Raw genomic sequence first — 21,866 nt, 5'->3', positions numbered from 1 at the left:
CACCTGCTCCTTGCCATCTGCTCTCCCATATGGACAGACAGGTGAGAGAGCATATTGGAGCATCGCTCTTAAAGGCCCAGTGCGTGATTTGCCTGTGTTTTATATAAAGTATGAGGTTGGATTTATACTGTGAAATTGTGAAAATGATGATAAGGTTTTTTTAAGTGTAAGACTTGTCTGAAAAGACTGCCTACAATTTCAGCCAGTTTTGGTGTGATGGAGGTTTTGCCTGCCTGGTGACAACACCAGGTGATAAATTAGTTAATAGACCAATAAGAAAGAGAGTTTCAAACCTGTTTTCCCCTCCCCACTCAGACCACTCCTAGACAGTCCTAGCTAAATTCTTGCTGGAGAAATGGCTATTTGACCATTTTAATTGTTACCCAGAAATGATGATGATGATTTTGAGATAAAAAGGGCTGCATTGGACCTTTAAACCCCAGACTCTTGGCCTTCTTCTCTATCGTCCTCACAGGAGGTTGGTAGCGCCTTTAATTGGGAAGGATGGGCTCGTGGTAATGACTGGGGAGGAATGAGAGGAATGGGAACAAATACATCAAACACATAGTTTCCATATGTTTGACGCCATTCCATTCACTCCCTTCCCTCAGCAGCCTCCTGTGATAGTCATGTTACTACACCTGAATGCTTACAATGGTTTCAGAGCAATGCCTGCAGCCTTGGTCTGCTTTTAGACACTCCAGGGTCATACAATTGGTTATTGTTTATCACTGGAATAATCAGGTTTGCAATGACAACAACAAAAAACCTCAAGACCATCAAAAGCAATAAAATAATCACCATTTGTGCGATTAAAGATACGCTTACGCACAGAGTCCATATTGTCTCAAAAGACTCCATATGCGTCTGGTGTGTGCGTTCGTGCGTGCGTATGCAAGTGTCTGCATGTGCACTACTGTCTACTGTCCATTCATGTTCCAGGCTATTTTCCCACCCTAGTTATCTGTTCATCCCACCAATTCAACTTAAAACACCTGGTTCCTTGTTGTGGTTGATGCCTGGTGGTAGGAGGTGACGTTACAGAATCATGAAATTAATAGTAATTCCTGCCCCAACCCCTGGCCCATTATAAGGCTACTGATGAGTGTAAAACACATAGGTACAGTGAATGATGCAAATTGAGACGTCAATTATCTCTCGTTGCTATTTGATTAAAGCCCCTAATGAACTGTTGCCAGCATTCACTGGAAAAGAAAGGTGTCCAAAAGGTGAGTCAGTTTTAACTTCACATAAACCGTGTTGCAGCTGTTTGCCAATGAGCACGTTACTAAATAAAACATGCTTTCCTTGTTTAAAAGACAAAAAAACGATCTGTGAGTTTGTCTAATCGAGAATATTTTTCAGCACCAAAATCTTGGACCATTTTGAGCGGATATGAATTGCTAGTATTACCAGGGTCGCCACCAGGTTGTGGCCTGCAGCATAGGAATACTACAGTCTAATGAAGAGCACTAATTGTCTGCACATTGGTCCCTATCCGCATCTCCTCCATGCACTCCAGCTAATGGCACTGAAGGGTTTTGTTTATTATACAGACGGGGCTTTTAGGGACCATTTTGTAAGAGCCGTGCTGCTCTTCGCATTGGGTTGTAAAAAGTGTAAATGGGAGACTAATTAAATAAAGGCCAAACTTGTCCCTGACACTGGTGACAAGAGTGTGTGTGTGTGTATCCTGTTATAATTATCCTGGCTGGCCGTTAGAATTAGACTTGGCTGAAGCCTGGCTGGCCGTTAGAATTAGCTTGGCTGTAGCCTGGCTGGCTGGCCGTTAGAATTAGCTTGGCTGTAGCCTGGCTGGCTGGCCGTTAGAATTAGCTTGGCTGTAGCCTGGCTGGCTGTCCGTTAGAATTAGCTTGGCTGTAGCCTGGCTTGCTGGCCGTTAGAATTAGCTTGGCTGTAGCCTGGCTGGCTGGTCGTTAGAATTAGCTTGGCTGTAGCCTGGCTGGCTGATCGTTAGAATTAGCTTGGCTGTAGCCTGGCTGGCTGATCGTTAGAATTAGCTTGGCTGTAGCCTGGCTGGCTGTCCGTTAGAATAGGCTTGGCTGTAGCCTGGCTGGCCATTAGAATTAGCTTGGCTGTAGCCTGGCTGGCCGTTAGAATTAGCTTGGCTGTAGTCTGGCTGGCCGTTAGAATTAGCTTGGCTGTAGTCTGGCTGGCTGGCCGTTGCATAACTATGAAGAGCACATTAGGCCACATAGACAAACGAGGCAGGGATGAGAGAACTCAAAAGGAAAACACCATTTCAACAGGAGTATATTTGGTTCTAGAAGTCTGCCTGTTACAGGGGTACTGTATGAAACCCAACAAAACTAAGTGAACAGATTGTACACCACACCGTGTCCTTTATTGAAGTGCCACAACGATTCATGAGTGCCATGGCCATTTGGAGTTGAATTAGATCAAATTTGGTTGATAAAGTCCACAGAGCCATGCTGTTTTCATTTGTAGTTGTACCCTAGGCCTTTACCACATAGAAAGTAGTTTGATAAACAAATATATCTTTGTATACGCAGACTGACAAATTGAATGGAGTCTTTTAAGCTGGCCATTTAAGTTGTATTGATTGGACTGTTGTTGTGAGAACATGCCACGGGTGGATGGAGAATATAGCTTCATGTACTCCAGAGCTCCAAGAAGAATGCGCACAATGAGCAGTGATAATTTACTGTGACAATAGACCTTGAGTCACATTTAGGGTTGCTGGAAGTATCCTAAATCAATGGCAGGAAATAACAATGTTTCTCCTGACTGCACACTAAGCCCATCACACCCCGCAGTTATGGGGATCAGCATATTTTGAGACTGCCACCTATAATTACTGACAATACGTAATGGCAGATTTATCACAACTGTGCAGACGGGGCATTTAAGATAGTAGCTGGTTAAATGTTAAATCGATGACATCGAAATATACCATGGACTGAATGTGCCAAACCCTGTGGATTTAGGAGTGTGTGCGGCTGTTAAAGCTGTGTCTGAGGTCTCTCTCCCGTCTCTGTGTTCCTCTGATCAGCCTTACCTCATCCCCAGGAGGAACATTAGGACTTCTAATAGTCCATAAACTAGCCTGGGCCAGACACGCAAACCTCTGAGTCCTGCAGTTTAACAGTCAGAAATGGCAGTGACATATAAATGGTAGACCAGTATATAGGGCCATGAGCAGGTTCTGACACAGTTTGGGATGTAACGAAGGGCTAAGTATTTGTATGTGTTATGATTCACACTATACCCGTGTAAAACCATTTAAATATTTTCTTTTACTATTGAAAGCAGTGTTTCGGTGAAGTCTTGTCACACGCTGAGATTTTAATTATTTGCTCATCTTTACTGTGGGCTTAATAGGCAGACTCTAGGCATGGTGAGCTAATCACGAGGGTTTGACACATAGCTAATTCTATGGTACGTCAGCCAATGAGGCACTGTCAGCCACTGATCCGTCCCCAAAACTTGAATCGCGTATGGCTCAGTGTTGTTCCATGACAGCAATCCCTTTTATTTCCTTCTTTCTTCTCTCTTTCTCTCTCAAACACACCAACACAAACAAAAGCGAGCATGCACACACGCACGCACGCACGCACACACACACGCACGCACGCACAAACACACAGTCATATTACAGCTTCCCTGTTAGTCTCTTTCTGGCTGGCTGTGTAGAGGCAGCTCAGCTCCTCAGGTCTCAGGGTAAGAAAAAGCAGAGGCAGTCTGATGACACCACTCTGATGATATTGTCCTGGAAGATACTGCCAGGAGAGCCAGAGGAAACTACACTGGCCCTCTCACCTACCTGACAGTTCCGTCACAACTATGCCTCTCGCCAGGGGACTTGGATTGGCTCTGGGCAGTGGACTGGGTCTGCCCGGACAGTGGACTTGGATTGGCTCTGGGTCTGGGCAATGGGCGGAGCTGGCCGGAGATGGCTCACTTGGGCTGCGTTTACACAGGCAGCCCAATTCTTGCTTCCACTAAATGGTCTTTTGACCAATGACATCAGATCTTTTTCAGATCTTATTTGATTGGTCAAAAGACTAACTAGTGAAAAAAATATCAAAATTGAGCTGCCTGTGTAAACACAGCCTTGGTCTCACTCTGTGTCCTGTCTGTGTGTGGGCTGTGGATTCCTCGCTGCACACACTAGCTATATTGTTGATATAAGGTCATGATGACATTGTATAACTACACAATTAGTAGGCATAATGCTGCTTCATGAGCAGCGCATACACATCTCTCCTATCGTGGTACGTGTGTGTGTGTGTGTGTGTGTGTTTGCTTGTTTGTTATGTTGTTTGTCAGTCGTGTTTGTTTGTTTCATCAAATCACATTTCACTCTCAGGGATGATGTGGAGAGGGTATTTGAACATCAAATATTGTGAATGTTGTTGATGTTGTCAGACAAACATACCGACAGAGTGCAAATATCACAGCATTTCGGCAGACTATTCTTTTGGGACAGATTCAGACTTCGGAAATGTATGCCTTTTCTATGCACACCTTTCCTACACACTTTTGAGTAGTTTGTATTCAGACATACCTAATGCATGTGCGTAACGGGCTTTGCAGGCATGGTTTCTTTGTGCACACTGAATGCATTAAATTGCAACCACTGAAAACCCTCCCAATTGCTGGCCAAAAGCTTTTCTCTTGGAGTTTTCATTCAATCGGGCTTTCAGTACATTTATCTACATTGGAATTGTCTCGACAGACTCACTGGAATATATGAAGAAATATCAGAATATTAGGCATCAATGAAAGAAAGCCATGTAAATACACACATGTACGTTGTTTTCCGCATCAATTGCTAGATATAAAATTAAAAAAAAACTCTGATCTTGCATATTATTTAGGGTTAGGAAAGTATTTATGATCAATACAAAAACAGGTTTGGAGAGCCCTTTAGGCACTGTGGTTTGATTTATCCTGAGTTGCCATATTCAATTGTTCAATCCATGAAATATCGGAAGGTGAGAGAAGTGTACAATAGGGGTTGAACTGTAGTCCTATAAATACACTGTAATTTACAGTTGTAGTGAACCGTGTGCCAGGCTCCAGGTTTAAACTGCTACATATAGTCTGCGTTCCGTAATGGCTCAAATAAGCTACATGTCCCAAATGACTGCACAGCTTGTAATACATTAGCCTGATATGATGTATTACTAGAAATCATAAATCACTTGGTAGGTTTGGCACTATACTGTCATTTGCAGATGATTACAGAAGCCTATAGCTCGGGTGTCCACATTTCATCCTAAATTATAAGGCCAGCATTTCATAAACTTCACTCTGGAAAAGGTGATATGTTGATATGCTTCAGTTTGCTGCCATATGATTGGTTTCACCTTTGTCTCCAGCGATCATCAGGTAAAATAGTTCTAAAACAGTTGTCATTCATATTTAAAATCCCACTTATCCAAACCTCTTACTCATGATGAATAACAAATACGGTGGCTTTGATTAATCCTGAAAGTTGTCATATTCGAGTTCAACACACAAAATATTGGAAGGTGAAAGAAAGTGTACCAATAGGGGCCGAACAATAATCCTATAAATGCACCATAATCCTCACTAATCATGGAACTGTATGACAACGGTCCAGCAGTCGGGAACTGTGTGCCAGGCTCCAGGTTTGACCTGCTACGTGTGGTCCAGTGGTCTGAGTTCCATAATAATTCAAATAGGCTACAGGTCCCAAAGTATTGCACAACGTTAGCCTAACATGATCCACTAATGCCAGCGACCCTCAGGAACAACGACACAGATGTGACAGAGGAAAGAAAGGTCAATGGAATGCGGAAAAAAAGACATGTATGTGGTTATTACTGACGGTGGCTCCCGACAGTGGCTAATATTTAACATGATCCAAATTGTAAAATAAAAAATGGAGAAACATATAGTCAAAACATTCTAAAGCACATACATCATCAACTCGGCAGGTTCAGCCCTACAGAAAAGGTTCCTTTTGGGTCTCCAAATTTCATCCATGCAAATTATGAGGGCACACAATTAAAATTCGGGAATAATGGCACAGCTACAGTGCTTTCGGAAAGTATTCAAACCCCATGACTTTTTCCACATTTTGTAACGTTACTGCTTATTCTAAAATGGATTAAATCTACACACAATACCTCATAATGACAAAGCAAAAACATTAAAAAAAAAACATTTTTGGTAAATCAAAATAAAATAAAAATATCACATTTACCTAAGTATTCAGACCTTTTACTCAGTACTTTGTTGAAGCACCTTTGGCACCGATTACAGCATCGAGTCTTCTTGGGTATGGCCCTTCTCCCCTGATTGCTCAGTTTGGCCGGTCGGTCAACTCTAGAAATAGTCTTCGTGGTTACAAACTTCTTCCATTTAAATCAAAATCAAATCAAATCAAATTTATTTATATAGCCCTTCGTACATCAGCTGATATCTCAAAGTGCTGTACAGAAACCCAGCCTAAAACCCCAAACAGCAAGCAATGCAGGTGTAGAAGCACGATATAGGACACTGTGTTCTTGGGGGACCTTCAATGCTGCAGAAATGTTTTGGTACCCTTCCCCAGGACTGTGACTCGACACAATCCTGTCTGAAAAGCTCTACAGACAATTCCTTTAACCTCATGGCTTGGTTTTTGCTCTGACATGCACTGTCAACTGTGGGACCTTATATAGACAGCTGTGTGCCTTTCCAAATCATGTCCAATCAATTGAATTTACCACAGGTGGAGACCAATCAAGTTGTAGAAACATCTCAAGGATGATCAATGGTAACAGGATGCACCTGAGCTCAATTCCGAGTCTCATTGCAAAGGGTATGAATACTTATGTAAATAAGGTATTTCTGTTTTAAATGTTTAATGAATTTGCAAATACTAAGAAATAAAACAGTTTTCACTTTGTCATTCAATGGGTATTGTGTGTGTAGATTTAAAAAAAATCTATTTTTGAATATGGCTGTAACGTAACAAAATGTAGAAAAAGTCAAGGGGTCTGAATACTTTCCGAAGGTACTGTATTTATAGCCTACTTCACTGTGGAATTGTATTTATTTAATTGAACCTTTATTTAACTAGTCAGTTTAGAACTAATTCTTATTTACAATGACGGCCTATACCTTCCAAACCCGGACGACGCTGGGACAATTGTGCGCCGCCCTACGGGACTCCCAATCACGGCCGGTTGTGATTCAGCCTGGATTCAAACCAGGGTGTGTCTGTAGTGACGTCTCTAGCATTCAGATGCAGTTTCTTAGACCACAGTGCCACTCAGGAGCCCCAAGGAAAAGGGCCCGAATTACATGTGATGTTGATATGATTTTCAGTTTGCTTCCATATGGCTGGATTCTTATTTGTCTCCAGGGACCATAAGGAAAAATCATCTAAAACAATTGTTATGTGTATTTCCAATCCCCTTCTACAAACGGATTACTCATTTACCTAGCTTTTATCAATAGATCATCAATTTATAAATTACGGCGCATGGAGAACGCTGTTATTTCTATCACTTGATCAGAATTCCTCAATTTTTTTGAAAATTCCACAGAAATTTGACAAAGAAATCCAAGCCGAAGTCACATCAACTGAATCAAATATATATACACTGATTTGGTGCACACAGATGACACAGGTTAAGTTCTAATAGCTCAGACCATAGGAAGATTACATCTGTGGAATGACAGGCACTACCTCTGCTCTCCATGCTCTGCTGCTTTCATCCAGTTGTCCCGAGCCTGCAATCTGGAAGGTCTATAATGGACGAATTAGCTGTAGCCCAATAAATCCATTCAGCAGGCCCACCGAGAGCAGTCAGAGGTCCCAGAGTAGGGGTATGTTCTAAAAGGATCCACCCCTGAAATCTCCAATGTGGGAATTTGGGAGTGCTGAAGTACCAGTCTTAGACCACTGAGTTATGGCTCTGTGGCAATAAACAAATAGACCCCTGAACTTAACAAGTCCATGGTAAGTTCAAGGGTCAAATAGGTAGTAAGAGATTTATGTCCCCCTGCCATTTTAGAGTCAGAGCCCTTTTTTCCCAGTATTTATCTGTTTATGTGCTTACGCAAAAGTGTCATTTATGACTGCAATTTAACATGCTAAAGGATAAAAATAACAAACATGCTCACAAATGTCATTTTAGTAATCTGTGGTTTAATTGAGCTGGAACTACCCAGAGGTTTACACAAAGAGCATAGGGAGCTCTGAATAACTCAGAATAGGCCAGTGTTTGTGTGTGTGTGTGTGTGTGGGGGGGGGGGTTGGGGGTTGATTGAAAGAACATGGGAGGTTTAGAAGAAGGTCACAACTTAATTTATTTTTCATCCCAATCTCACAGTTTAAACCACAAAAGTCACAGTCTCTCTCCCCCCCCCCCTCTCCCTCCCTCCCACATCCCCTCCTAGGCTATTTAGGGGAGAATCTCCGTTACATCCTCCTCGCGTCCTCTCTCCTCGCATCCTTCTCAAAACTCATTGGATGTGAGAGCCAGAGGTCCCTCCCCTCTGACCTTCTCCTCCGATGGATTTTGAGGAGGCGAGGACAGAGGACACGAGGAGTGTGTAACGGAGATTCTCCCCAGGCGAAGGTAAAACATAGCCTCCTGGACTAGCTGGCCCTCAGGTCACTCCTCATCCCTGTTGTGGAGGTGTAAAGGACCAGGGGCCATGTGGAACTGCGTTAGAGTTGTCAAATCCACAAGCGGCTCCTGACATTATACCTAAAGCTGCACAGAGTCGTTTTAAGAGAAATCCCATACAGCCTTGTTTACAAGTTTGAGCACTGGAATGTGAGATGTTATCCACACCAATTATTTCATTCAATTTGAGCATCATTATTTCTCGTGCTGAACTTCGAACGTGAGTGGGGCTGGTCTGGCTTCGTGACATCGATCAAGAGCAGCTGCTCACTGATTTGACAGCTCCAACGCAGTTACACGTCAAACACTGCCAAAACATCAGCTCTGCGGTTGTCGGCTATCGCTGGTTAACGTTTGATCTGATTGAATCTGGGCCCTAAATAATATGGTGCTCTTCATCAGGTATTTCTTTTGCTTAAGCTCTACTCCATCACATGAGACACGTCATAGATGAACGCTCTGTGGGCTACAACAATGAAAGATTGAAAACAAACATTTAGATATTGGCACATCAGGCTTACCCATATTCTTTTTTTAGGTATATTGAAATGCCAGTAATAACAATAACTCATTGATATAATATGATGGACAGTGGTCTTTGCTGTTTGAGAATGAATTAGAGAACGTTTCAACAACCAACCACTCACTTGTACATGGTTGAGGCTTGTACATATTTTTTAAAATCTAATCTTGTGGACGTACAAGGCCCTTCATCATATTATATGAGGTCATTCATCTTGGTCATGTCTCCTGTCGCTCAAACCTCTTGTTTGTGATAAAGCGGAATATGGTTCAGGTTTTAATATTCATTTTATGTATGTTGATGCATTCAGATGCTGTATGTCCTCATCTATCCTCGTATTGATTTGGTAAATTCATAGAAATGTTAAAAGAAAGTACACATCAACAATCCCTGGGATAAAGCTCCCTCTAATTTGAAGGTTATTTCGAGTGGGGGCGTTCATTTTTGGCAGACATTGTCAATGGACAAATAAACTGAATGTCTGATTCACATGGAAATAGGACATGTACAACGTGTTAGAATTGAAAATATGCAGCACGTGTACCTCTGCATCTCCCTACTGACTTGGACTCTCCAGTGTGCACAAGTCTTTTCAGATATGACTCAGGATTTGATATCATACACTGTAGCCAGGGTAAATGGAAGGGCTCTTGAGGCATCCGTAAATCCTTACCTGTCAACACCACTGACAGGCAGACAATTCCACTAATAACAGGGATTGTTTTCACTGTTTAGTAACACGTGATTCACTCAATATTAAAATAGTCCTGCTGAATGTACATTGAAATGGCAATACTGCTAAAGAATCTATGTTTCTCCACTGAACAAAAATCTAAACGCAACATGTATTGGTCCCATGTTCCATGAGCTGAAAAAAACATCCATACACACAAAAAGCTTATTTCTCTCAAATTTTGTGCACAAATTTGATTACATCCTTATTGGTGAGCATTTCTCCTTTGCCAAGATAATCCATCCACCTGGCAGGTGTGACATATCTAGTAGCTGATTAAACAGCATGATCATTACACAGGTGCACCTTGTGCTGGTGACAATAAAAGGCCACTTTAAAATATGCGGTTTTGTCACACAACACAATGCCCCAAGTTTTCCAGGAGCGTGCAATTGGCATTCTGACTGCAGGAATGTCCACAAGAGCTGTTTCCAGAGAATTCAATGTTAAGTTCTTTACCATATCCCTGTGCTAACCCCGAAGGCCAGCACCAACTGCAAAATATGCAAATTGTTTAGGTCACACTGTGTCAGCAACAGAACTCAACTCCGATAAAGATAGTGGAAAAAACAGCTCCTACCTACCACGAACATTAGAATTACATTGGAATGGACCAATTACATCTATATTTTAAGATTTTCCGAATTCACTATCGTTTAGACTGTTAAGTAGAGTTTATACTACTCAATAGAAAACCACATAACAAAAACACACACATGATTTAATAGTTGTCCTTTTACATATTGAGGTCTCACCCAGTCAAAAATGCCCACCTGGGAAGGAATGAAAATGTCCATGGCATTATCACCAGACATTATTCATAGTCTTACCTGCAGTAAGTATAAAGTCAGACTGAAAAGGCCACCACACACTCCAGTATGTATTCCTCTGGCCCAGTCGCCGTTCACTAGTAAGACGTGTTCCTCTCAGCCTGAAGAATGTAAAACAGCAGCCGCCTCAGCAGCAGCACCATCCAGCTAGGCGGTAGAGCTCCATCCTTATTGGTTACACTGGAATGTCAGCCTCTCTCTGCGCTGCCCTTTAAACCAATAAGAACCACTATCCAGCCCAAACGGAGGACAGCCAGCAAATTAAGAACGGACCACTTTCATTTATTCAAAGATGTAAAACATTTAATCAATAAATAATACTAAAACACGGGAGCGAAAGTGTGTGATGGCCTAATCTCTCTACATCAAGGTGGGGACGGTCCAGAATTGATCGGGAGAGCTTTTTGTTTGCCCTGCGTGCCATATCGTTGCCTCCCATTAAAAGAGTACGTACACAGCCTTGTACCCAGACATAAATCATAGAGCTTGGGCTCGCTGAGGCTTAAGAAGGAGCAATCAATTACACACCAGCAGACGTAGAGGAAGTGCCTGAGCCCACTCCCTTAGCTACTCTTATTACCATAATCATCCCCCTTAAGTGATGCAGTCTGGGACACAGACACCACTGTGTGCCGCACTGAGACGCACTCACAAACATCCAAGGCAGTGTGACAATAAGGCTCATGGCAACATGGAACGACAAGAACAGAGTCAGATCAGTGTCCACAGTGCTGTGAAGGTCAGGAGTATCTTACACACCAATATCATCCAACCACTGATCAAGTTTGATATGCCTCTGTCCTGTTTTCTTAACGAGACAGTGGTAGCTTAAACGATTCTGTTAACTTATCTGAGAGTTAGGCTCTTTCTGTGAGGGGGGGGGGGGGGGGGTGGCGGCAGGGTGAGTCAGTGGCCCCTGGATGGGGTGGTCAGTCAAGTGTGGACACCACTCAGCCATGATTCCACAGACTTTACGGCCCCATAGACAGGGGTGATTCAACGACATGGACAAATCCTCTTGCCAATAACGGTTAATGACATTTCAAGAAGGGACAAAATGTAGTAGCATCACCCTAAGCACACAAGCACTGCAATTCTTCCATTTCAAAACTTGTCTCTTCCACTGAGACAAAATGGGACATCCAGCCTTTGTGTTCCCTTGAATCTGCTCAGCAGTCTGTGGAGAAGGGCAGGGCATCCCCAACAGAAGATTCAATCCACATCATGCCTATCATTAGTCATAGGGTGTTGTTAGACTAGGGGCATAACTGCGGTGCAGTAGGAGGACAACATTGCCTTTCGGCCAATAGTTTAGCTGTATTTAAACTGGAGACAAGGATGAAAACGGGAGCCAAACATGCAATCCTTAAAGTTCCTTTACACGTCTCACTCATTACTCTACAAAGAGAGTACGGGACAAGTGGGTCATGCAAACTGATAAAAGTGTGAGAGACCTACATGGTTTACTGGGTGTATTGAGACGCAGTGAAAAGAGATCCCCAGAGCACATAGTCAATATCCTTCCTCTGTTCAAATGAACGGCGCTCCTCTTCCCATGATTATGAGTGAGTTAGGAATTCTTTTTGGACCTCAGCTGAGATTACACAGTCAGTAGCTGAAAAAAACAAACGCCATGAATTGTCAGGCTATTGTACGTTTTGCTAGCTAATACTCTTTCTAAATGTTGTATTAAATTCCTACATTTTGAATGTGGGTTAATGTTTCCCATATCACAGTGGTCCTTTACTAAAGACATCTTCAAAACATCACTGTATACAAGTTGTGCTCTCCTTCACTCACCTGCCACCTACCTACACTGACTCAGTAGGTCTATCAAAAACCTCTTGCGAATAAAAAAAAAATCCCACACCAGCGTTTTAAAGCTCATCAAATATAAAACAATAATTTATTATTTCTCTCATTTTACAAGACATCAAATTGGGTACCTAATTAAGGGTTTGTTAAGCCGTGCTATTTGGAGGCTTACAAAAGGTAAAGACAACTACACTGTGCTCTTAAAAACAAAAAGGAAAGATTCTGATTTCAACAAATGATCTGCTCTATCCTGATACATACGCGAAGGTGGAATATGTAACAGACGATACACACTGGATGTATAACTTTTGAAAAACAGCCCCCTTTCAGATCGTCAATAACGGAAGTGTTTTGTTTGCAGAGAACGAGGAGGTTTTAGTTACATTTACAAAAGTCCTCTCAGGATTATGTGTTGACCTTGAAGCTAAATATTTCTTTCAATAAGCAAAAGGTATGCATAACAGTAAAATACTGATAAGAGATACTTGAAATAAAATCAAAAAAATATGTAAATGTTGGCTGCTGTTTACTTAATGGCACAGTCTTTACACACTTTCAAAACCTTCCAAAACCAAAATATTGTTGTGAAACACTATCAATATTATTCAAAAGAGTTTACAGTTGAGCAGACACTCTTATCCAGAGCGACTTACAGGAGAAATTAGGGTTAAGTGTCTTGCTCCAGGGCATGTCGGCAGATTTTTCACCTAGTTGGCTCTGGGATTCAAACCAGCAACCTTTAGGTTACTGGCCCAACGCTCTTAACCACTAGGCTACCTGCTGCCCCAAGAGCAAGCACAAAGGTAGAAAAGTTACTGAAAGCATTTGAAAACAGTCTGATAATCATCCTTATCATGTCAATCATCTTCAAAGTCGATCCGTGGAACACTCTGTGGAGCATCTCCCAACCGCCTGTAGGGGTCAAAAGTTCATTTAGAAAAGGCTTTTCCTGTTTCATATTAACAAAATGTTGCCACATTGAACGAGGCAGGAAACTGTACCCCAATCCGTAGTGTCCTATTATTTACAGTACATTACACCGCAGGCCTGTCTTGTCTGCCTACTACACTGTGGTGACGGACAGGAGGGAGTTGTACACTCGCGTGCCGTCAGGCGACTTAGCACCGTGGGTCAAAAGTTCCTGGATAGTCATCCAATTGTCAAAGATTTTCTTGTTCCTCTTTTTCATCATCTTTTTGTGGCTCAGTTCAATGATGTTGGGCTCCTTCTTGTCATCGTCCAGGCTGGCCTGTTCCTTCAGGCAGTCGGCGCGGCTCTGCTTCATGAACTCGCGCCGCTGCCTCTGCTCCTTGGCGCGCACCGCGTGCTGCTTCCTCTCCCCCTTGCTCCAGTACCGCCCCATCTTCAGCTCACTGATGGCGTCGTCGTCTGTGGTCATGCCGCTGCGTTCCTCGTGGATACGCAGGGCGCGCTCCTTCAGCAGCTTGTCCCTGACGGGCCTCTTGGTGATGTAGCGCGTGCCGTCGCTGCGGATCTTCACCTTCCACTCCATCTTGGGATCCAGCATGTCTTCGGGGTTCACGGGGTCACCGCGGCTGACCAGACTGACCAGGCTCATCTGGCTCTGGGCGTACTCCACGGCAGACTTCTGCTGGATCAGCTGCATGTAGCTTTGGTAGTGCTGGGCGTGGGCCGGGATGTGGGCGTGTTTGTACAGGGAGCGGGGCTGGGCCAGCTTGTGTGTAGACTCTCCCAGCTTACGCTCCTTCCCCTCCGCCTGCAGGCCACACTCAGACTCCTTAGAGGAGGAGGGCCTGATTCTGCTGGGGCCACCAGCCTCCTGGACAGGAGACAGCAGAGGCTTGAGGATCCTGCTGTTGGGCCCTGCGCTGCTGGAGGCCCCAGACTCGCCCTGGTTCTCTGCCCCCCTGCGAAGGGAGTTGTCTGGGGACAGCTCTAGGGTGAGGGGGGTGCTGCGGCAGCTCTCACCGGTGTTGTAGGCGCTGGAGCTGTCCTTGTCTGACTTCTCGGGCAGCTCTGTGATGTCAGAGAGCTCATGGCGGCGCGCGTCGATGCTGGTGTTGTAGTTGTGGAAGCCGCTGTTGTGCAGCATCCAGGACTCGCGGTACTGCTCCCTCAGCTGCTGCATCTTGTGGGCCCGGACGATGTTGAGGCACTCCAGCTCAATGCTGCGCAGCTCCTCGTTCAACAGCTCCAGCTCCTTGTCCACCCCCTCTTCGGCACCTCTAGCCCCTGCACTCTGGCAATACAGCTCCTGGGGGCCCCCCGCGCTCCTCACCTGGCACTTCAGCTCCAGGAGCTCTCGGAAGCGCTCACACTCGTCGGCGGGGATACCCAGGAAGTCAGCGTGGTCGTAGTCTGCAGAGATGAAGGACTCACCACTGAAGGGCAGGTCAATGCTTCCCAGGGTGTCCTGGCTGTAGGCCAGCTTCCTGCGGCTGCAGCTGCCCAGCGTGTTGGAGGCCGCAGTCTGGTCGTCCCCCAGGTTCTCCTGCTCAGAGCTCTCGTCGTTGCGTGTGCTCTCGTCGGTGCGGCCCACCCCGCTGTCTTTCTCGTGGTGATTGGACAACAGGGTGGCTGTGTCAGTCGTTCCACCATCCTCCTCACGCTTCTTCTGCAACACCAGACAACAGGATGAATAATTGAATCACCTAACATTATTAGATGTATTTTCTCTGTACTTATCATTGACTACAGTATGTGAACCTACCCGCTTCAGTACTACTAGATTTCGGTATGTAGAGTACAATGGGCCATTATGGCAACTGAGAATATTCGACTCTGTTTGGGAATTGGCTCACTGTCAGTGGACATGCAGGTGAGCATATGTGACTCTGTGAGTGATTGCTGACTCATGCTGTGTGTATGCATGTGTCTACAGTTCTGAGTGGCTCTATGCCGGCAGCTGTACACTACCTGCTGCAGCATGCTGGCGGTGAATTGCATGGCCTGGTGGTGCTGCTGCTCCAGCATGTCCATGTGGAGGTCATCCAGGAAGTCATTCCTGTCATCATCCATCCAGCCCTCATCCAGCTGGGGCACAGGGGTAGAAGAGAGGAAGAGGGAGGATGACTTCAGTCGCTGCCAATTAAGGCTACAGTACAACTATACAGACAACTATACACAGTCTATGCATGCCTAGTACTATAAAGGATTCTAGGAGGTGGGTGGTGAGTTTACCTGGATCTCTGGTCTGGCCACCAGTAGACACACATTCTGATTCTCCTCACTGGTCAACAAAGCCACAGCATCCTCCCGGTTCTGGATCTCAATCCCGTTGATCTGCAGCGAGCAGAAGGAATGGAATTAGAGACGGGCTCGGAGCCGGTAATACATTCCTTGGAAGCATTGTGAGTGTTCTTTATCCTTACCTGGATAATTCTATCTCCCTCTCTGATCCTGCCATCCTTTGCAGCGATGCTGTTTGGGTCAATCTAAAGAAAGAGAGAACAGGAGAGGATTTTTCATTTCAAGCAGACCTCCGGTCGGAGACAAAAGACGCAGCAAAAAGAAAGCAGGAAAAACATCTCTGCATAGAAGTAAATGCAATTCCTATCTGCAGGTTTTGATTTTCCTAATTCAGAGGTCTGTTACCATAAGATGATAAGTTCTATGCATCCATTATCCCCTTTTTTTTACACCCTAACAACAACAACTGGCCATTGTTGAAGGTGTGCCACATACCTCACTGACGTAGATCCCAGTCTCGTCCTCATCATCAGTCCTGTAGCAGACGGTCAACCCAAGCTTGTCCTGGATGTTGGCTCTGTATAAATCCACTTCCTGCAACAAAAACAGCAAATTAAACATCCCAGATGTGCTCTCTCCCAATGTGCGGAGGGGAGTTCCATGGTTGCTGTTGTTTTCTTGAAGACACACCCAGCAGTATATTGAGTTCAACCTAGGTCCACACACACACACAATGACCCATCAATCGTAATAATGACTCCTTTAATTGCGTGCAGCCTAGGCCCTGTAACTTTTCTAGGGGACAGTGACAGGATGAGGGATGATCCACTGGCTTGCAGCTAAGCAGTGTCCCATTTGTCACTAGTCAACATCTGTAATCTGTAAGATACCAACCCTGGTAGTATACCTCGGGGCCAGGTGGTGGAGAGACGGGTTAACCCCCCCCCAACGCAACTGTTCTCTACCACAGCAGCAGACTACTGACATCTCCAAAACAGAACACGCAGAACACTCTGGGGTTTCAGATAGGGTTAAAAAGAAAAAGGAGTGATTTTCATAAACCTGTAAACAAAGAGTAAAGTGTACACAACATGAGACCTAATTTTCACAAGACAGTGCATGTAATCGACTACAGTGACTTTCGCTTTACCGTGTCGTTACAGTGCAATACCCCTTTAAAAAGGCCCCAGCCTTTCGTCTGAATTGATAGTCAGACTAATTCAGGCTTTTGTTGTGGACCTACATCATAAGCCGTCTAAATGTCGCCTAAAATCACTATGCAAATGTTTTAACGCAAGCATTCCAGTGTAAGTGTCTGTGAACACTGGGGCAGGGAGGACTGAGACAGGAACCCCTTCAAAGGATGAACGGAAGAACATCAGCGGGATGGTGGTGGTGAGCTAAGATCACCACAGGGAGGCCACTGGCTCCTTTTGTCATTGTCCACAGTATTAAGAGGGCTTCATCAGATCGATCGACCTTGGGTCTAGGACAAGGTCAGGGCAGGGAGTCTGTGTTACTATGCATCTGCGCTTTTGGCTCGGACAGCTTGAGATCCCTGGCTTCATGTTTGGCGATTGGTTATTAATGCACTGCAGTAGTTGGGAGGGGAGGAGGGAAAGAGGGGGGAGCACCCTGAGACCTTGGAGTCTCTATCTCCTGGCTACATCCTTCCTCATCAGGGCCCCATCATGCCATTGTTAATGTGCATCATCAGATCCATCACTCTGGTTCCTATTATCGGTGCCATCTAATTATCCTCAGTGCATAAGCCTCTTGCAGCGCCCCCCCCCCTCTAAAGCAAAGACGCATTAGGCGTTGTCACAAAATAAGTAATGATGTCACCATTTAGCATCTGCTCCTGGGTACTATGGAGCAAACAAGCCACTCGATTTCCGTCTGGCCTACATACTCAGTGTCGTTACGGGGATAGAGTGGGCTCAGCTCATCGATAACGGTGATATATTGGGAGAATGGGCCTTGCGGTGACTAACAGAGCTATTGGGACGGAGACACAGTGGCTCAGTGATGGGACGGCCAGAGGAATACGGCGTCGCATGTCTGAATGTTTATCTTCATTGAGATGGGGAGAAAGGCGGTGAGGTCGAGAGAGTGGGAGAAGAAGAGAGGGGGGATGGGTAGAGGAGGAGAAGGGGGAGTCGTCTGTATTTTACCTCATATTCCAGCTCCTCTCGCTCCATCTCCTGCTGCATACCCTCCAGGAAATCATTGGGGTCAAAGTACTCGTGCCCGGGGGAATGCCTATGAAAGCAATTCAACACAATAAAGATAGTTCCTACAGGCCTTGTCATGATTAATCTGTTATTACACAGAAATACAATCACAATACATGACAGTGCGTCAGTGTTAAGTGTGTCACTGGATTGAAATGAAATTATCCCAATGTCCCTAGCGTAAATCTTATCAAGTGACATCTCACGCAACCAGAGCTTTCAGTAAATTGTGAATTACTTGAGAATGGAAAACAAGTGCCCACATTCTTTTGTAAAAGTCTAAGTTTTAAATCAAGTTAAGAATTGTTTTTGGCCTGAGGTTAATCAGAAATGGAAATGCCATGTTTTTAATTTGACTCTGAAATCAATTAAAAATAAACCACGATTGACCTAGTAAAGGGCAACTGCTCCTGACAATAATGTGTTTGAGTACCCAGACTGTGAGCTCCGGGCCACACATAGACACAGCTAGCGGATGACAGACAGGAAGTCATTTAATATGCAAACACAAATTAACAAGGCCATCTTCATTTGGCTGTGTGCCCCAGGACTTGACATCTCGCTTAGTAACAGGTGTAACATTCACATCTAACTTCCGTTAGAAGGCACGAATACCAATTTGTTCGTGTGAAAAACACACCAGGTTCCATTGTAATGAACTGGCAAAGTGACATTTTACAAAAAGCTGTATCAAAAATACTACATCTTTACTTGAGCTCTTTCTATACTGACCAGTGACATGGTCAAAGGACTGGGTAAGTTTTCAACAAACTAGTTTTCCCTATCAAGTCCTTAACCAATCAGTGACCATGAGGGAAAGGAAATAAGAAACCGAAGGATCTAGTCTTTTTAACCCCGTCCCTCCCCTTAACCCCAACCCATCCGATTGGACAGTGTACTGTAACTCACTCCTCGGGCATGAGGTATTGCTCCAACACAGCCACGGTGGGGGCGGCGGCAGGCAGCTTGGTGAGGGCCATGATGTGTTGGAAGGTGATGTCTGTCTGGGTGCTGATGTCCACCACCTGGGTGTCTGAGGCAGGGCTGGAGGGTTTGGGGCGGGGGGCCCGGCGAAGTACCTGGACCATGATGGGCTCCTTGGCTGTGCGGAAGGCCTCCACTGCCTGGTCATGGGTGGCCTTGGAAAGGTCCTTCCCATTCACCTACACACACAGAGAGAATATGGTTACTTTGAGATTATACCTATAGCCTTCCAGCCTTTGTGCTAATGCTAGTTAGTATTGGCTCGTGAAACTACCTCTCCCTTCCTTCGTACTGGACACAGGCACATTAAAATGGTATCCATGAGTTCATCGGACTCTGCTGGAAGTCGATTAAAGAGCCTCGTTGCCAAAATCCCGAAGTATCCCTTCAACTATAGAAGAACAGCATTAGGGCTCCCGAGTGACGCAGCGGTCTAAGGCACTGCATCTCAGTGCTCGAGGCGTCACTACAGACAACATGGTTCGATTCCAGGTTGTATCACAACCGGCCGTCATTTCCCATGGGAATTGATGTAAAATATATCACTAGCCACTTTAAACAATGCTACCTAATATAATGTTTACATACCCTACATTATTAATCTCATATGTATATACTGTACTCTATATCATCTACTGCATCTTTATGTAATACATGTATCACTAGCCACTTTAAACTATGCCACTTTGTTTACATACTCATCTCATATATATATATACTGCACTCAATACCATACCAATACTGTACCATCACTCACTCATATATCTTTATGTACATATTCTTTATCCCCTTACACTTGTGTCTATAAGGTAGTAGTTTTGGAATTGTTAGCTAGATTACTTGTTGGTTATTACTGCATTGTCGGAACTAGAAGCACAAGCATTTCGCTACACTCGCATTAACATCTGCTAACCATGTGTATGTGACAAATACAATTTGATTTGATTGGGAGTCCCGTAGGCCGTCATTGTAAATAAGAATAGGTTCTTAACTGAATTTGTTCTTAACCCGAATTTGACTTTGAAAGGTCTCTTTAGTGTCTGAGAATAGTGGCTATATGACAGTTCTCTTGTATACACTGCAGTAACAACTTGAACGCAAATTCTCTCTCTCTCTCTCTCTCTCTCTCTCTCTCTCTCTCTCTCTCTCTCTCTCTCTCTCTCTCTCTCTCTCTCTCTCTCTCTCTCTCTCTCTCTCTCTCTCTCTCTCTCTCTCTCTCTCTCTCTCTCTCTCTCTCTCTCTCTCTCTCTCTCTCTCTCTCTCTCTCTCTCTCTCTCTCTCTCTCTCTCTCTCTCTCGTTTATTGTAAGTAGATGGATATCGCTCCCTCATACTACACGAGCCCTGATACCATCATAGCATAGATGATTAAATCACCGGATGAGTGTGACTGTGGATTTCCACAAAACCGGGAGGAGAGTCTTCCAGCCTGACAGTGGTGTGTGATAACTTTCTACTGCCCTCAGTCTGTTTTACAGGGTCACCACCCCGACGAAGCAGAATAGGACTTTAATTAAGACTGAGGGCCCTTTTTAATTAATCAAGGTCGTTAGACAAGCTGCGTCGAGGAGCCCTTATTTAGTGAAGTCATTTCTGGGAAGTGACGAATCTACCCTCCCGTCAGAGATTAGCAGGTTGATGCAGTTTGTTAACCAGCTGCAGTGTCACACAGAAGAGGCTAATGACGTTGGGATGAGCCACTAAAGCCAATCCCCTTCTCCTTATCAACCCGTATAATGAAGAGGATGTGTCATTGGATCTCATGAGAGATTTACAGCTTGTTACACGTGCATTGTTTTTAATCATACACAATAGTCAAAATACTATAGGATACTAAATATCATTTCATTAAAATGTGTAGCTATCCATGTTTTTACCTGACAAAGCATGACAAAGAAAAATCCTGCAGAACTGTGGAACGTGCTGCACATGTTCACCAGAGCAAAAATCAGAGCCCAAAAAACTAAAGCAGGAAAGTCATTACGATGCCAAGAAGACAGCACCGCAGGAGAAGAGCCCTCCTCCTGCGAGCAGTGCAGCACGGCACCCTGGGTCAGCAGACTGCCTGCCTCTACTCTCGGCTTATCAGGTCTCTCCCAGAGCCTCCGCCAGTTCCGCACTCCATCAGCGCAGCATTTGGAATTTGTTCGTTTGTGATTCCTGGACGTGTGAGAGCTTTGATAGGATCTGAGCCCGGGGGCTCTTTGCAGTTCAGAGGCTGGCCACGCTCTCCTCTTCCCCCTGCCTGCTTCTCCACACACACGGCAGCCAGGCCGGGGCCAAGAGTGCACACTGTGAGCTCCCTGAGAAGACTGATAAAACCCCGTCTCAATTTAGAAAGACTCAAGTGATGCAATGGAGCTGGATGTCTGGGTTTATACCTCTGGATGTCATTAGACATGTTATTCATTGTTTGAAACCTTTGTCTCTCCCTCTCTCACACACACACACACACACAGGATTAAAGTGTGTAATTGGTTGATACTGTTTCCTCTGGCCATATTGTGTCTCGTTCTAATTCACAGCTTAACTGGGATACTGTAGAACAGGGACAGCAGCAATGTCAAGGTGACTAAATTATGGCATGTGTGCCACCCTGGATTCTGCTTCCAGTCTGGTTGTGCTATCTAATGCCCACTATAATATCCACCACTCCCAAGTATTTGAGAGAACTTGCCAAATGTTTGTGGTAAATTGCCAAGTACTCTATTGTAATATCTTAGAATGTGCTCCGCTCTAAGACATTACCACAGAGCACTGAGCGTGCGCGTTTTTGGAGGGAGGATGAGGGGACATTGTGCACTTCAACTTTGAAGAGGTTATGTGCTCACTAATAACCAGAGAGGATTAATACTAATCCCAGCCTCCAGGATAATTGGATCATCTCAAACGGGTTCAACTTCCACATCACAACTTGGCCAAAAGTAAGAGCTTCCATTTA

The 21,866-nt window shown here is 44.6% G+C and overlaps 1 protein-coding gene across 3 annotated transcripts in view; it reads right to left on the bottom strand.

Annotated features, from left to right (window-relative positions):
* Nucleotides 1-12,597: 12,597 nt before the first annotated feature.
* LOC109890925 (E3 ubiquitin-protein ligase PDZRN3-B) overlaps nucleotides 12,598-21,866 on the bottom strand; it is a 121,776-nt gene continuing 112,507 nt past the window's right edge. For all 3 annotated transcript variants that reach the window (XM_031824893.1, XM_020483079.2, XM_020483080.2), the window contains 7 exons: nucleotides 18,852-19,105; nucleotides 17,883-17,970; nucleotides 16,204-16,302; nucleotides 15,891-15,953; nucleotides 15,700-15,801; nucleotides 15,436-15,552; nucleotides 12,598-15,133 (listed from right to left, as the gene is read on the bottom strand). In XM_031824893.1, the coding sequence (XP_031680753.1) occupies nucleotides 13,601-15,133; nucleotides 15,436-15,552; nucleotides 15,700-15,801; nucleotides 15,891-15,953; nucleotides 16,204-16,302; nucleotides 17,883-17,970; nucleotides 18,852-19,105 (2,256 nt within the window). In that variant the 3' untranslated portion in view covers nucleotides 12,598-13,600. The remainder of the gene's footprint in view (nucleotides 15,134-15,435; nucleotides 15,553-15,699; nucleotides 15,802-15,890; nucleotides 15,954-16,203; nucleotides 16,303-17,882; nucleotides 17,971-18,851; nucleotides 19,106-21,866) is intronic.

The sequence above is a fragment of the Oncorhynchus kisutch genome, linkage group LG5 (assembly GCF_002021735.2).
Source record: "Oncorhynchus kisutch isolate 150728-3 linkage group LG5, Okis_V2, whole genome shotgun sequence".
NCBI lineage: Eukaryota > Metazoa > Chordata > Actinopteri > Salmoniformes > Salmonidae > Oncorhynchus > Oncorhynchus kisutch.
Note: the sequence above shows the minus strand (reverse complement) of the source record. Positions and strands in the feature narration are given on the sequence as shown.